This window comes from Oryctolagus cuniculus, chromosome 1 (assembly GCF_964237555.1).
Source record: "Oryctolagus cuniculus chromosome 1, mOryCun1.1, whole genome shotgun sequence".
Classification (NCBI taxonomy): domain Eukaryota; kingdom Metazoa; phylum Chordata; class Mammalia; order Lagomorpha; family Leporidae; genus Oryctolagus; species Oryctolagus cuniculus.
The window spans coordinates 204,012,197-204,029,447 of NC_091432.1; the positions used below are offsets into that span (position 1 = coordinate 204,012,197).

The 17,251-nt window shown below is 40.9% G+C and overlaps 1 protein-coding gene across 3 annotated transcripts in view; it reads right to left on the reverse strand.

The window, feature by feature from the left end:
• Positions 1-17,251, reverse strand: part of TEX10 (testis expressed 10) — a 67,262-nt gene that overhangs the window by 40,302 nt on the left and 9,709 nt on the right. For all 3 annotated transcript variants that reach the window (XM_008260939.3, XM_017349127.3, XM_002707942.5), the window contains one exon: positions 11,618-11,730. In XM_008260939.3, the coding sequence (XP_008259161.1) occupies positions 11,618-11,730 (113 nt within the window). The remainder of the gene's footprint in view (positions 1-11,617; positions 11,731-17,251) is intronic.

Sequence of the window (17,251 nt, forward strand, 5' to 3'; positions counted from 1 at the left end):
ACTAAGAGAGAGACCTGGATGAAGCTCTTGGCTCCTGGCTTTGGCCTGGCCCAGCCCTGGCCCTTAAGGGCAGTCACTGGGGAGTGAACCAGCAGATGAAAGATCTCGCTCTTGCTCTCCCTCTCTCTGCCTCTCTGTAGCTCTGCCTTTCAAATAAATTAATTTAAAAAAAAAGAAATAAAATTTTTGCACCAAAAATTCCCAAGAGTCTAAATGATCTCAGAACAAATAAAAAAGGGGGGGGGGGGGGGGACAAAGTTAGGTGATGTAACAATAGTGATGGATAGAAGTTCTCCAAAACAACAAATATTTTGCTTTCAAACCCAAATTTTATCACTGCCAACAAGTATCAGTTGTTTTCCTGGAACTGATAAGCTTACTCTACTCTGTTCATTCTAATGAAAATGTCTGCCAAATAACCAAGTCTGAATACCCCTCAGGTGTCCTGAATATGTTTCAAAGCTCCTAGCAGAAGCCTAAAATCAGAGACAGTATTGTACCCTACATACTGCATTTCTGATACACACATACTTATGATAGTTAATTTATAAATTAGGCATAGCAAGAGACTAACAATATCTAACAATAAAACAGAACAATCGCAATACACTGAGAATGTGGTCTCTCCCTCTCAAAATATTTTATTTTGCTTTACCCCCCTCCTCTTAAAATGATGTGAGATGTGATGCAATGCCTGCGTGGTAACACGAAGTGAGATAACTGCGAGTGATCTGAACAAAAGTACTGTGTGATACCTTGACAATTTATTTCATAACTGAGGCCAGTCACTATAAATGACTTAACTGGCAGGTAGCGTACACAACATGGTTACAGTGGACAAAGGGATGATTCTTGTCTAAGGCAGGAGAGAGAGCGATGGTAGGAGATTTCAACATACTACTTAGAAAGTGTATAGCTTAGAAATTGTGAATTGCTTATTTCTGAACTCTCTTCTTTATATTTTTGGACCACAGTTGATTCTGGGTAACTGAAATCAAAGCAAAACCACAGATAAGGGGGAACTATTACTGTACATCCAACAAATCTTTTCACCACATAACCTTTTATGCTGTTCCAGATGATCTTTTCCTTTAGCTATTTCCTTTAGAGATTTCTCTTCAATTAAATCACAGAAAGCCTACATTTCTTCTGTAGTTGTAACTGCAGGTCAATCTCCCTTTTGATTTCTGCTTCCTTAAGTTCCCAATCCCTATTGCACCATTTTTCTCTGAGGTTTACTCTGTCCTCAGGTCCCCACAAGCAATTTGTTTGATAGTACATATGCCTAAAATGTAACAATTCACATACTCTATGAACTGTCACTGTTTAACACAGTTCATGTTTTAGAAACAAATATTTTGAAAACAAACTTTGTCATTATAATGGAAAAGGAGCCTATTTTCTTTTTTTTCCTCCTCACACTATTTGTGGATTAAGCCACTTCCAGGAGCCCATTTTCTAATATACTTTGCAATAAATGCATACCCCAATCACCACTTAAACATCAACTTGCTAAATTAATCAAAGTTATGTATTTCCTTTGAAAAATTTTCCCAGTAAGCTGGAAAATCTATTCAACAGTGAACTGTTGACCTACAGGTTAAAGTCAAGACTTAACTTTATCTATTTCCATTCCATGCTTACTCAAATAATCATCACACAAATCAATACATTATGAGTGCACAAATAAAGTGTTCTTAAACAAAATTATATTGACTCTCAAAAATGTCAATACTGGGGCTAGCACTGTGGCATAGTAGGTTAAGCCTCTGCCTGCGGCACCAGCATCCCATACAGGTGCTGGTTCATGTCTTGGCTGCTCCTCTTCCAATCCAGCTCTCTGTTATGGCCTGGCGAAACAGTGGAAGATGGCCCAACCGCTTGGGTACCTGCACCCATGTGGGAGATCTGGATGAAGCTCCTGGCTTCGACCTGGCTCAGCCCTGGCCCTTGCAACCACTTGGAGAATGTGATGGAAGTCCTCTCTCTTTCTCTCTCCCTCTCTCTAATTCTTCTGAATAAATTTTTAAAATTAAAAAAAAAAAAAAAAAAACTGAAAGTAAGGACTTGGACCATGTTCACAGCAGCATTATTCAAAATAGCCAAGATGTGGAAAGAATACAAACGCCCACTGACGAAGAAATGAATAAACAAAATGTGGCATATATAATGGAATATTATTTAGCATTAAAAGAAATGATCTAGCGAGCCATTAACACGGGAGAACTTTAAATGCATACTACTGGGTAAAAGAAACCAATATGTAATTCCAACTATATGGCATTCTGGGAAAAGCTACATTAACAATGTGTAATTCCAACTATATTACATTCTGGTGACAGTAAAAAAAGAACAGTGGTTACCAGAAGTTAGGGGAGAAGGTAGGGAAATCCAGAAAAGCATAGAATTTTTAGAGCAGTGAAACTAATCTGTCTGACACTATGGAAAACTCTAATGTATTACCATTTTGGGTGATAATGATGTATTAGTATAAACTCATGGGCTTTAACAAATCTACTACTTTTGGTGCAGGGTGTTGCTGGTCAAAGAGACTATGTGGTAGGAAGGAGGGAGTTTATGGAACTCTCTTTTTTTTTTGAAGATTTATTTGAGAGGTAGAGTTACAGACAGTGAGAGGGAAAGACAGAGAGAAAGGTCCTCCTTCCATTGGTTCACTCCCCAAATGGCCGCAATGGCAGGTCTCCCTCATGGGTGCAGGGGCCCAAGGACTTGGGCCATCTTCTGCTGCTTTTTCAGGCCACAGCAGAGAGATGGATTGGAGGAGCAGCAGCCAGGACTAGAACCAGCGCCCATAAGGGATACTGGCGTGGAAGGCGGAGGATTAACCTACTGTGCCACGGCACGGGCCCCTGGGAACTCTACTTTCTGTTTAATCCTGCTGTGAACCTAAAATTGCTTCAGAAAATAGTTAAGTTTTTAAAAAATAATGATATTCTGGGGCTGGCATTGTGGCACAGCAGGAAAACCCACCACCTGCAATGCCAGCATCCCATACGGGCGCCTGTTCAATTCCTGGCTGCTCCACTTCCAATCCAGCTCCCTAAGAAAGACCTGGGAAAACTGTGGAGGATGGCCCAAGTGCTTGGGCCCTAGCCCTCTGTGGGCAACCTTGAAGAAGCTCCTGGCTCCTGGTTTCAGCTCAGTCCAATCCAGGCTGTTGTGGCCAACTGCTAAGTGAACCAGCAGATGGGTGACCTCTGTCATTCTGCTTTTCAAATAAATAATGAAATTATGATTTATGCTACAACATGGATGAATCCTGAGAACACTACGTCAAATTAGAAAGGGCAAATACTCTATGATTCCACTTACATTAAGACTCCAGAAAAGGCAAATTTCAGACAAACAGTAGCAACCAAAAGCTGGGGGAGGAGAGTATGAGTTTACTGTTTACTGAGTACAGAACTTTAATTTGGGATAACGAGAACATCTGAAAACGGATGGTGGTAAAAGTTGCACAACAACATGGAAGTCTTTAATGCCACTAAATTCTAACTTACGATGGTTAATGTTACTTATATTTTACCATAATAAAAGACCATTTCTAACTCTGTATTTCAATCTGAGATGAAAACATTTAAACATCTAGTTAAAAATATACTTCGAGTACATAAATAATAAGTACGAAGACTTCTTGCCCTAACTAACTTGTGTTGCCCTCCACAAGTGATTTGCTAAGTATTCACTGCATTTACTTATAGAAGTACAAGACTTTTCTCTGAAGGGAGGAACTTCCACTTTGACTATGTCTAAATACTGACAGAGTTTGTGAACTCAAGAGGTTTCCATAGCCTTGGCAGCTCATGTCAAGAGTCTCGGGTGATCACTGACGTCATAAATAAGAGTGTCAACTGTTAAATCAACAAACAGGAGTCACTGTGCACTTGCTCCACATATAGTCCTTAATGAGTTGTACTATGAAAATTAACAGTAAAACTTGTCTTCAAACAGTACTTTATACTTTGTGTGTCTGTGTGGGTGAAAACTGTTAAAATCTTTTCTTAGTATAATCTGAATATAAAGATAATTAAAAATGAATGGAAATAAAGAGTAGGATGGGAGAAGGGGTAGGAGGTAGAACGGTTTGGGGGTGGGAAATTGGGTATGGGGGAAGAACCGCTGTACCTATGAGATTTATATATTTATTAAATAAAAGCTTTCAAAAACAAAAAAAGTACAAGAGCAGCCTATAGTCTCCAAAAGTCAATCACTGCAGAGTAAGTCACAAAGAATTAGTTACACCAGAAACCCATCTTTGCAACAAATCCTACAATTTCACCATTTTACCCACCTCATCAAGCCATTTTTTTTCAACCTTCTACACCTCGACATAAATACCGGTTCATCAGGGTAGGCTTCCCTAGGACTCTATTCTCCCAAAATCAGGACCAGCTACTTATTGTAAACTCTTCTATTACCTTAACTTTTCCTTCATTATATTTCTCACAGTGAATCACTATTTACAGAATCTTATCAGGGGGTTGGTGCTGTGGCACAGTACGTGAGGCTGCCACCTGCAGTGCCAACATCTCATACGGGCACCAGTTCAAGACCTGGCTGCTACACTTCCGATCCAGCTCTCTGCTATGGCCTAGGAAGGCAGCAGAAGATGGCCCAAGTCCTTGGGCCCCTGCATCCGCGTGGGAAGACCCAGAGGAAGCTCCTGGCTTCGGATTGGCGCAGCTCCAGCAGTTTTGGTCAATTGGGGAGTAAACCTGCGGAAGAAAGGCCTCTCTCTCTGTGTCTCTTATCTGTGTAACTGATTTTCAAATAAATAAATCTTTAAAAAATATAATCAGTAAATGTCTCTTTTGTTAGATTATACTCCATGAAAACTGATACCCTAGTCCCTTTACCACTAAATGCTTGACACCTAGTACAAAGTACCTTGAACATATTGTTTCCAATAAATCTGATAAGTACATATTTATTTATATTTTGTGGGCTACTAAATTCTAATTGCTATCTAATATGACTTTAATGAAAATTATATGAGGTATCCCTTATCAGAAAAAATGCAGACATATACAAAGATTCTACATCATTATTTCAAGAAATCAAGGACTTGGAAAATTATCAGTGGATCCCAGGCTAACAGGAAAATTGTTATCTGAGGGAAAAATTTCTAACATCTTGCTCTGTCCCCTCCAACTCCATAAAATCCCTCAATTAATATTCCTAAAACAGTTCTAAGCCAACCAAAGTCTTCAATGCAAAAGGATCAAGGCTGAACTCCAGAGACAAATTATTTCTAGCATCAAGTATAGTGAAAGCAGAACTTAATGTGACTCAGGTGAATGTTTCTACTGCCCGGAGCTTTCTTATAAAATATCTCCACCTGTTAGTCTCCTGTACTTTTCTGTCTGCTGCAATCATACCCATGTTAAAATCTAGTTCAAATACTATTCTTCAGTATATCTTTGTTTATCCTAATAAGACATCTGTTTCTCCCAATGAATTCCTGCAGCATTTAATTATACAGTTCAATGATATCTGTATACTGCCTTGTGTTACGTAAGTAAATTCACATCTCCTGCCAGTTACTGAGCTATCATTTCTCAGCTTCAAATCTACCCTCTACTTTCTACCCTGTGATGCTGGAGCTGAGACTCTGTAAGCCACACTTTTTCCTCTGCAGCTAACTCATTAGGCTCTGCCAGTAAGAGGTAGTAGAGGGGCCCGTACTGTGGCATAGCAGGTAAAGCCACTGCCTGCAGTGCTGGAATCCCACATGTGCACTGGTCCGAGTCCCAGCTGCTCCACTCTGATCCAGCTATGGCCTGGAAAAGTGGTGGAAGATGGCCCAAGGACACTCACGTTGGAGACCCAGAAGAATCTCCTGGCTCCTGGCTTCAGATCACTGCAGCTCCAGCCATTGCAGCTATCTGGGGAGTGAACCAGCGGATGGAAGACCTTTCTCTCTCTACCTCTCTACTATAACTCTACCTTTCAAATAAATATATAAATCTTAAAAAAAAAAAAAAAAAAAAAAAGAGGTAGCAGAAAAGGCTAGAAAGAGCTTCCAAATAATTAAATACATGAAAGTTCCTGGAGGAAGCTGCATATGAAGAGGGCATGGAAACTGAGTCCCTGTGTCCCTTCTCCAATACCTCATCCTGTGCACTTCTTCATCTGTATCCTCTGTAATATCCTTCATAATAAACTAGTAAATGTGAAATGTGGAATCCATTAAGATTGCATTTTCCATTAAGAAATGTACAAGAATGATTAGCTAAAAATCAGGTAAAAAATGGTATATTGACAACAGAGAAACAGAACTCCTATTTTTGACATGACACACCTGCTCACCAACAATATTAAGCAGCACCTCATCAAGCTGTTTTTCATAAATGAGTGAATGACCCTTACTGCACTGGTAAGTGCTTGCTGGCCTTCCTGTAACTAACCCATAACTCATGTGCTGGAGAATTCTTTTTGCTCCTCTTCTGGATGAGCAATATGATTCAGCCACCATAAGAGTGCCAATAGCTTCCTGACTTGGACCTGGAAGTAGAACATCTAAACCATGACTGACAAGGTTCTATGGTAGGCATTGGCAACATTCACCAAGGAACTCAAATGAAACATTGTCCTTCCTCTCCTGTAAACCAACTGGCTTTTCTTCTACTGACATCAGGTTTTCCATAGTCTGTACTTCCATATACTACAAATCACTTTTATTTTACAAAACAGTGGGTGGTCTTTTTTTTTGTATATATGCAGGATTCTGCCTAAAAAAGAAGGCTTCTGGCTGGTGCCGTGGCTCACTTGGCCTGTAGCACCAGCACCCCGGGTTCTAGTCCCGGTTGGGACACTGGGTACTGGTCCTGGTTGCTCCTCTTCCAGTCCAGCTCTCTGCTGTGGCCTGGAAGAGCAGCGGAGGATGGCCTAGGTGTTTGGGTCCCTGCGCCCACATGGGAGATCGGAAGGAGGCACCCAGCTCCTGGCTTTGGATCGGCGCAGCACCAGCCATAGTGGCCATTAGGGGAGTGAACCAACAGAAGGAAGATCTTATTCTCTGTCTCACTGTCTATAACTCTGTCTCTCTAACTCTGCCTGTCAAAAAATAAAAAAATAAGAAAAAACCAGGCTTCTTCTTTCCATCTTAAAAAGTTTTACTGCCAAAAAGGGATAAACAAATAAATAGAAGTTTTACTGCCATATCGGCATTTGATTTGCCTGCTGTCACTCTCACTACTACTTACTTTGTGTTTCTAGTACACTTTGACTTTCTGAGTTCCTCCAGTCTGCTCCCAGGCAGTTTTTGGATTACCTCAGCTTGAACCTTCCCACAGGTACATGTACATCAAGGATTCGGCCTACAGTTTTGCTTTTTTTTTTTTTAATTAAGATTTATTTATTTGAAACTGAGAGTTACATAGAGAGAGGACAAGGAGAAAGAGAGAGAGAGAGAGAGAGAGTGAGAGAGAGTCTTCCACCTGCTGGTTCACTCCCCAGCTGGCCACAATGGCTGAAGCTGCGCCGATCCAAAGCTAGGAGCTTCCTCCAGGTCCTTCCACGTGGGTACAGGGGCCCAAGAACTTGGGCCATCTTCTACTGCTTTCCCAGGCCATAGCAGAGAGCTGAATCAAAGTGGAGCAGCCGGGATCTGAACCAGCACCCATATGAATACTGGCCCTGCTGGCGGCTGCTTTACCCGCTACGCCACAGCATCTGCCCTCGACCTACAGTTCTGATATAAGACTAAGGCCTTTAATTCACCAAAGGTAAATATTTGAATATTTAGAACACTTTATACACAGACCTCAGCAGAGCTGCTTAAATATAAAATACCTATTGGGTTTTGCTTCGCCATTGTTATAATTTTAAACTACTGAATCATAAAATTATTTCACAAAGTCAGTTTAGAATGGCTGCATTCCAATTACTCTGCATAGTTTGAGTTGTACATAAATTGCCACTTTTTATGGCAACCACTGCCTGCATCTTAGTATTTCTGCAAAATTCAATTAATTGTACACCTAGTATACCTCACTTGCTTCAGTCATTATTACCTCTCATCACTGAAGGAAAGAGAAAAGATATATGTGACTGGTTTTCTGATCAATGTCATTCATGGTATTCTTTGTGCATCTCCTTTGTGGAATTTCTTTTTTTTAAATTGTTTTTATCATTTCCATTTTTTTTAAATAAAAAATTTTATATATTTAAATGGCACAGCAACAAAGAGACAGGGAGAGATACAAATCTTCTTTGCAGAGGTTCACATGGATGGATGCAACAGCCAGGATGAGCCAGGGCCTCTATCCTGGTCTCCCACATGGGTGGCAGGGTGCAAGTACTGCCTTCTACTGCCTTCCTACATACATTAGAAGGAAGCTGGATCAGAAGCAGAGCAACCAGGATACAAACAGGCACTCTAATACAGGATGCTAGTATCCCAAACAGCAGCTTAAGTTGTATACTACAACATGAGCCCATGACAAGTACTAATCTTCAGTTTTTTCCTTTTCTGTCTATAAGTAAATTAATGGCTGCTCTGAAATGTCATTTACTCATCACATTTCTTCATAGAAAACAATCAAATGTCAGTCCTAACAGATGCTGTATCTAAACTGGTAGCAAGTAATGACTATGATTCATAATCAAGAATTTTATAAGAACAAAAAAAAGCACATTGTTAAGACTCTCAACTTTTGCTTTCTAAAGTTTATTTTATTATTTCTTTAGCACTGTTATACATACACTATCATCTACATAAGGCAAATACTATACACTGAACGAATTCAATGTAAAATTTTTTATTACCATAGTTCACAATGGGGTTTTCAAGTGTTTGAGAATTTTTGGCTAATATTAAACCCAAAAACTAAGCGGTGAATTTTAAGGAATTTTCTAATATGTCTATCATTCATCTGAAAGTACTTGGGAGGAAAAAAGAGAAAAAGAAAGAGAAAGAGAGAGAGAAAGAGAGACAGAAAAAGAGAGAGAAAAAAAAGAGAGAGAGACTAGAAATCTATGTTAGGAAGACTGGACACTCTATTTGCTTCCTGGTCCTCTTTCTGCTTCCTACTGCTGCCAGTATCAACTGGCAGGTCTTTTCAGGCCACTAGTAGTTTATCCTAGTAGGCACTGCTGATTCCAGTTTCCAGCATTTAAGACGAAGAATCAGCATCTTCATGCTCCTAAGAAATACCAGCACCAGCCAACCAGTAACATACGGCATTGTTCTGGACCCCAGTCTCACAGGGGCCCTTCTCTGAGGTCCAGACAAGAGCAGCAGAGCAATACCCCTTTTCAAAAATCAAAGTTTTGCCTCCCTTCCTCCAAGCTTGTTCCCTTCTCTTTTTTGCTTCCTGTGGTTGCTACCTCCCTAACACCTTACTGATCCCTTGTAGCTGTTTTCATTTTTAAGTACCTAATTCACAATTCTTCATTTTAAATTCTTTTAAGATTTATTTTATATTAGATTCTATTTAAAAAACACTGATATGCCAGGGCCAGTGTTGCGACACAGTAGGTTAATCCTCCGCCTATGGTGCTGGCATCCCATATGGGCACCAGCTCTAGGCCCAGTTGCTCCTCTTCCAATCCAGCTCTCTGCTGTGGCCTGGTAAAGTAGGAGGATGGCCCCTGCACTGATGTGGAAAACCCAGAGGAAGCTCCTGGTTCCTGGCTTCAGATCGGCCCAGCTCCAGCCCTTGTGGCCATTTGGGGAATGAAGCAGCAGATGGAAGACCTTTCCCTCTGTCTCTCCCTCTGACTGTAACTCTACCTCTCAAACAAATAAAAAACACTGATGTGGCTTCTGTCCCAACTGGATCCTAACATATTCATTTGTAAGTTAGAATGAACGGGGGCAGGTGCAGTGGTATAGTAGGTTAAGACTCTCCCTGCGGCGCCAGCATCCCATCTGGGTGGCAGTTTGAGTCCCAAGTGTTCTTCCAATCCAGCTCCCTACTAATGGCCTGGGAAAGCAGAAGATGGCCCAAGCTTGGGCCCCTGCACCTCCATGAGAGACCCAGAGGAAGCTCCTGGCTCATAGCTTTGGATTGGCCCAGCTGTGGCCATTGCAGCCATTTGGGGAGTGAACCAGAAGATGGAAGACCTCTCTCTAATTCTGCCTCAAATAAATAAACAAGTCTTTAAAAAAATTAAAAAGCTAGAATTAAAAATCTTAGAAGAGCCAGAATACCCTCAGATACTTGATTGTATCTGTCACAATACTTTGTTCACAGGTAAGCTGAAACTCGTCATCCTGCAACAGTCTTATCACTACTGAGCACACCCTTTGAATCCTCTCAAAGCCCTCAACGATTCTCTATCCAGTTGGTTCCCTTTGATACATTTAAGAATCTTTGGGGCTGGTGCCGCGGCTCACTAGGCTAATCCTCCGCCTGCAGCGCCAGCACACCGGGTTCTAGTCCCGGTCGGAATCTGTCCCGGTTGTTCCTCTTCCTGTCCAGCTCTCTGCTGTGGCCCGGGAGTGCAGTGGAGGATGGCCCAAGTGCTTGGGCCCTGCACCCCATGGGAGACCAGGAGAAGCACCTGGCTCCTGGCTTCAGATCAGCGCAGTGTGCCGGCCGCAGCGGCCACTGGAGGGTGAACCAATGGCAAAGGAAGACCTTTTTCTCTGTCTCTCTCTCTGTCCACTTTGCCTGCCCCCCCCCCCCCAAATCTTTGGGCAGACTTTAAGATCCTTTTCAAATATTTGTGATGTTGTAAACATCCAAATGGTCCTTGGCAGATACAAGGTTCCCCACTCCTGATAATTTATTCTCACATTTATCTGCTCTCACTTGAAGCAGACATTTTAAAAAGCCAGAAATAATTTAACTCCATCTTGTAATCCAACACCCTTTCTGATTCTTCTCCAATTATTCCTTTTTTTTTTTTCAGTACATTAGTACTAGGTTCATTACCGGTTTCCTCAGCGTAAACAAGAGCAGAATCAAGTGATCTTGAAGATACGCATTCACTAGTCAGCACTGCGGTATAGTGGATTAAGCTGCCTCCTGCAGTGATAGCATTCCAATCCAGCTCCCTGTTAATGTGCAGAGGAAGATGGTCCAAGGACTTGGGCTCCTGGACACACATGGGATGTGTTCCCAAAGGAAGCTCCTGGCTTCTGGTTTTGGCCTGGCCCAGCCCTGGCCATTGCAGCCATTTAGGGAGTAAACCAGCAGATGGAAAGCATCCCTCTCCCCATCCTCCCTAACTCTGTCTTTCAAATAAATAAATCAATCTTAAAAAAAAAAGATACCCCTTCACTAAGAGATTCAGTAATTACATAATCCCTCACCCAAATAAACCATCCACCTCAGCAACTTTTCATAAGCTATATTTATGTGATTTGAGGCATTTATCTAACACAAAACATTCACTTTGGGGACCAAAAAAAGTAAACAAAACAAAACAAAAAAAACCCACACACACAACAAACAAACAAAAAACTGTTAGTCCTAAGGCTTAAAGATGATTTTTTCAAGTTCGGCCAAACTACTGTTTTTATTTCATAAAATTAGTTAGAAAATACTTCATAGTGTCAAGTGTTACAGATTAAGGCTAATTATTTTCTCATTACTATAAGTTAAGCAACTTTCTGAGTCTATATAGTAGAATAGAATCACAATACCTTTTATTTGTTTCTTTCCTTCTGTTCTTGGTTATTTCTTTTAAGGCATACGGAAAATGACTCATAAAATGGTGTTTGAAATCAATAAGATAATTCTTTCGAAGCCATGATTCCTATTAAAATAAAATTATAAACTCTGTAAGAATGATGTAAAATAACAAATAAAACTTTAAACAAAAAATGTCAACTTGTCAATATTCAGACATAAATGTCCCCTTATACTGCATCTTGTGCCCTGACATGATATACAAGTAAGGTTTATCATCAAAATGAAGAGTAAGGGCATCTAATTTGCATTCACAGATCCTACTGGTGCTTAATAATTGCTTTCACTTTGCATTTTACCTGTTGTTTGAGAAACAACGGGAGAATTTGGATCACTAATACAATGTTCATAAATACACAGGAAAATCTACTTGGTATCTTAGTTATACTATAACTCTAATTCTCAGTAATTCCATTATCGTCTATTAAAGGCACTTGACAGGTTAACAAAGCAATGCATTTCCCTTAAATGCTTAAGCATACATTGGTGAATTTACCATTCTCTCTTACTTGAAACACTAACTCCATATCATAACACTCTTACTTCCTCCCTTCCAGGATAAGCAACCAACTCATTTGCCCAACACTGCAGGGTTTCTTGGGAAGTGGGACTTAAGGTACTTTATAAAACTGGTCACACTACAGCTCAATTGTTGCTCCTGAGTATCCCTTACTGGGTTCTTTCTTCTTCCTGACCTCTAAATTTTAAGGTTTAGCCAGATCAAGTCTTTAGGCTGTTTCTACCTTAACTCCAGATTCTATACGCAAATATACACTTGACATTTTCTCTTAAGACTTCTAACTGGCCGGCGCCACGGCTCACTAGGCTAATCCTCCGCCTTGCAGCACTGGCACACCGGGTTCTAGTCCCGGTCGGGGCGCCGGATTCTGTCCCGGTTGCCCCTCTTCCAGGCCAGCTCTCTGCTGTGGCCAGGGAGTGCAGTGGAGGATGGCCCAAGTGCTTGGCCCTGCACCCCATGGGAGACCAGGAGAAGCACCTGGCTCCTGCCATCGGATCGGCGCGGTGCGCCAGCCGCAGCAGCCACTGGAGGGTGAACCAACGGCAAAGGAAGACCTTTCTCTCTGTCTCTCTCTCTCACTGTCCACTCTGCCTGTCAAAAATAAATAAATAAATAAATAATTTAAAAAAAGACTTCTAACTGGTATCTTAAACTTATTATGAATAAAACCAAATTATCCTTACTGTCAATCACCCTGTCACTGGGATCCTTACACAGTCATAGTCCTTAACTCCTTTCTCCTTCCCTACACATAACAGCCATACTGCTAGATTTTTAGATTCAGCTACTTCTCACTTCAACCAGTAGCTCCCATTATCTTTTGCCTAGAGAACTGCCAACAGTCTACTAACAGATCTCCCTGCTTCTCCATTTATCCCTCAAGTCAACTCTCCACACAGCACCCAGAGTATCTCTTAAGTGCTTCAAGGGGCTGACATTGTGACATAGTGGGTAAAGCCTCTGCCTGCAACACCCGCATCCTATATGGGAGCTGGTTTCAGGCCTGGCTGCTCCACTTCTGATCCAGCTCCCTGCTAATGTGCCTGGAAAAGCAGAAGAAGATGGCCCATGTCCTTGGGCCCCTGCACCCGTGTGTGAGATCTGGAAGAAGTTCCTGGCTGCTGGCTTCTGCCTGGCCCAGCCCTGGCCATTGTAGCCATTTGGAGAGTCAAGCAGTGGATGAAAGATCTTTCTGTCTCTTCTTCTCTCTTTCAAATAAATAAAATAAATCTTTTTTAAAAATGCTTCAAAATGACACAGGAAAGGGAAGAGGGTATATTTGTAGGGCAAGACTAGTCATCCATGAGATGGCTGCTAAAGCTGGATGAAGAGCATGTAGTTCATTGGTGTCCTATTTTTTTTTTTTTTAAGTTCAACATATTAAAGTTAAATCAACACAGCACAGATCATGCTATTTATCTGTTTAAAGACCCTCCAACCCGGGGTGGAAAGGTGGTGCACCAGGTCAAGCTACCTCTGACAACACCTGCACCATATCAGAGTGCCAGTTCGAGTCCCAGCTGCTCCACTTCCAATCCAGCTCCCTGCTACTGCACCTAGGAAAGCAGAAGACAGCCCAAGTTCTTGGACCTCTGCCATCCACACTGGAGACCCTGATAAAGTTCCAGGCTCCTGGTTTTGTAGCCTGACCATTGAAGCCATTTGGGGAATAAAGCAACAGATGGAAGAGCACGCTCTTCCTCTGCAACTCTGCTTTTCAAAAAATAAATATTATCTTTAAAATAATAAAGGGCTAAAGTCCAAATTCCCGACCTTTTCATTACACTTGTGTTAAAATTCAAATTCCCTATCAGAGACCACAAAGTCCCAAATGATTGGCTACTGTCACTTTTTCTCCCTCATCTACTTTTCTCCAGCACCTCACTTACACTACCCTTCCTACCATTCCTCAAATATGCCAAGCTTACTCACAGCTCACTGCATTTGTACTTGCTATCTCCTATGCCCAGAATGTTCTTCCTACAGATCTTCCCAAGACTTGTTGCTTAACTTCATTCAGAGAACATTTTCTGACCACTTCTGGTTTCCTATCACTGGCACATGCTTTCTTTATATCCTGCTTTATGTTCATTTTCCTTCATGGTACTGACATGATGTGTTTGTTCACTGTCATCAGCCCGACCAGAAGTAAGCAAGGATCATGAGGGCAACCATTTTAGCAGTAAAGTCTATCTCTGGATTCCCCAGAACCTAGAACAGCATTATAATATTCAAAAGACATTTCTGCAATGATGAAAATGTTCTGTTTCTGGGCTGTCCAAGAATCACTATCCAATAATCGCTATCCACGTATAGCTACTGAGCACTTGAAATGTGACTAGAAGCAGGTGTTCAGCATAATGGTTAAGACACAACTGGGATGCTCACACCCCGTATCAGAGCATCGGGGTTCAAGTCCCAGCTCTGCTCACAATTCTAGCTTCCTGCTTAATAAGCACCCCAGGGGGCAGTAAGTGATGGCTCAAAGTAGTTGGGCCTCTGCTACCCACAAGGTCCAGACCAAGTTCCTCGCTCCCAACTTTGGCCTGGGCCAGCAAAGGCTGTTGCAGGCATTTGGAGAGTGAACCAGTGAATGAGAGGATCTCTCTTTCAAATGAAATATTTTTAAGTATGTAAGTGAAAATTTTAAAAAATAAAGTGTGGCTAAGCATGGCAGGGGATTTTTTTTTTTTTATTTCAAGATTTTATTTACTGGGGCCAGCGCCATGGCTCACTTGGTTAATCCTCTGCCTGCAGCGCCGGCATCCCATATGGGCGCTGGATTCTAGTCCTGGTTGCTCTTCTTCCAGTCCAGCTCTCTGCTGTGGCCCAGGAGGGCAGTGGAGGATGGCCCAAGTGCTTGGGCCCTGCACCCCATGGGAGACCAGGAAGAAGCACCTGGCTCCTGGCTTCAGATTGGCGTAGCGCCGGCCGTAGTGGCCATTTAGGGAGTGAACCAACGGAAGGAAGACCTTTGTCTCCGTCTATCTCACTGTCTATAACTCTACCTGTCAAATAAAAAAATAATAAAAATAAATATTTTATTTACTTAAGGCAGAGTGACAGAGAAAGATAGGGTGAGATACAGAAAGAAAGAGAAAATTGAGTCTTAAATCTTAACTAAGTAGTCATATTTATAGACACCCATAGACCTTTAATAAATGCCTACAAAAGCGCTGGTAGCAAATTCTAATCCTCACAGGAAAACAGCAATAGTACATGCAGAGGAAAAGTACCAAGTCATGCATTAAAACACAACATGTTTTACAGTGTACATGTATAGTTATAGTAGTGACCCTAATGCTATTAATACAGGACCCTAAAAGCCATATAATAAATTGTTGCTTTATCATTTTTAAAACTAGTTATGTATTAAAGATATAGACAAGATATCAGATATAAGCATCCTCAGTAAGGACCCGACTCAACCATCGGAAAAAAGTAAAGACTCAACCATCGGAAAAAAGATTTGATGTACTTTGAGATTGCTTTTCAAAGCAAGAATCAAATTTTCAAATTATTAAGACATTTTCCAAAATATCTACTTCAATACAGATGAAATTTCTCCACTGTGCCACAAATACAACAAACTAAATGTAGTAAACCTACCAACGCAAAAATAAGCAATGTTCCTAAGCCTACACCTAATTCAGGTGCAAATTTATCAATAAAAACACCTATCAATTTTCAGAAGAGAATTCAGCCTGTGGTGTATAATTTGAGTTTAATGCCAATAAATGCCATTTCATCTTTTCTAAAGATTAAGCTGTTATATAGCTCACCAACTATCTTAACTACTAGTCTACAAAAAAAAGGTAAAGGAGAGAAGGGTACTAACAATGGTATGGAAAAAAATAAAGCACCTTTAATGTCATTTAGTGTATATTTTTAACTTTGTATCACATATCTTTATACTACGAAGAAGTTCGTATCAAGTTATTACAATACAGCACAACAAATCTAACTGGGCAACAGAGAATTCTACCTGTACATGCTTTTAAATATTATTCCTATCTTAGTTAATCACAGTTATTTAGTTTTACATAGTATCTCAATTTCATATCCTAGTTTTCAGCAGTCCATACAGTCTTTCACACTTAGTATCTCATGTTAAAAAACTAATAAATGTAGCCAAGTCATAATACAGATTAGCCCCAAAGCACATGATTTTAAATATCCAATAAAGTTAGAACAGTATTTAGATCTTTTGTCACTGTTACCTTAATGATGGTAAATGACCCAAAACTAATAGAATGAATGAGTCTGCATATTTTGTATTTTGCTCCTATTACTCTATCTAAATACAAATACCACTACAAAAACAATAAGTTTATTGGTGGAGCTAGAATTATATCATAGCAGGCTAAGCTGCCACCTGTGATGCTGGTATCCCATATGGGCTCTGTTTAAGTCTTGACCTCTCCAATAATGATTCCTCTCCCTGCTAATGTGCCTGGGAAAGTAGAAGATGGCTCAAATATTGCAGCCCTGCCACCCATTAGAAGACATGGATGGAGTTCCAGGCTCCTGGCTTCAGCGTCATCCAACCCTGACCATCATAGCCACTTGGGGAGTGAAACAGCAGATGGGAGATCTCTCTGTCTCTCTCTCCCTCTGTCACTCTTACCTTTCAAATAATACAAATCTTTAAAAAAAAAAAAAAAAAAAAAAAAGTCTATTGGCACTCACATGTAACCAAACACCATAGCTTCAAATATTTTATTTCTCAGCTCTCTAAAAATGAATGAAAATTTGTTGGGGCTATAGTTGTGGCATAGCAGGCAAAGCCTCTGCCTGCAATGCTGGCATCCCATATGGGTGCTGGTTTGTGTGCTGTGCAGCAAAGAATGGCCCAAACGTTTCAGCCCTTGTCACCCATGAGAGACCCAGATAAAGTTCCCGGCTTCAGCCCAGCTTAGCCCTAGCAGTTGAGGCCATTTGGGGAGTAAACCAGCAGATGGAAGATCAATCAATCAATCAGTTGATCTCTTTCAAATAAATAAATAAATAAATATCACTACATTTATTCTCCCTTAGCCGTGCATATGAAATTACAGATGCTCCTTGA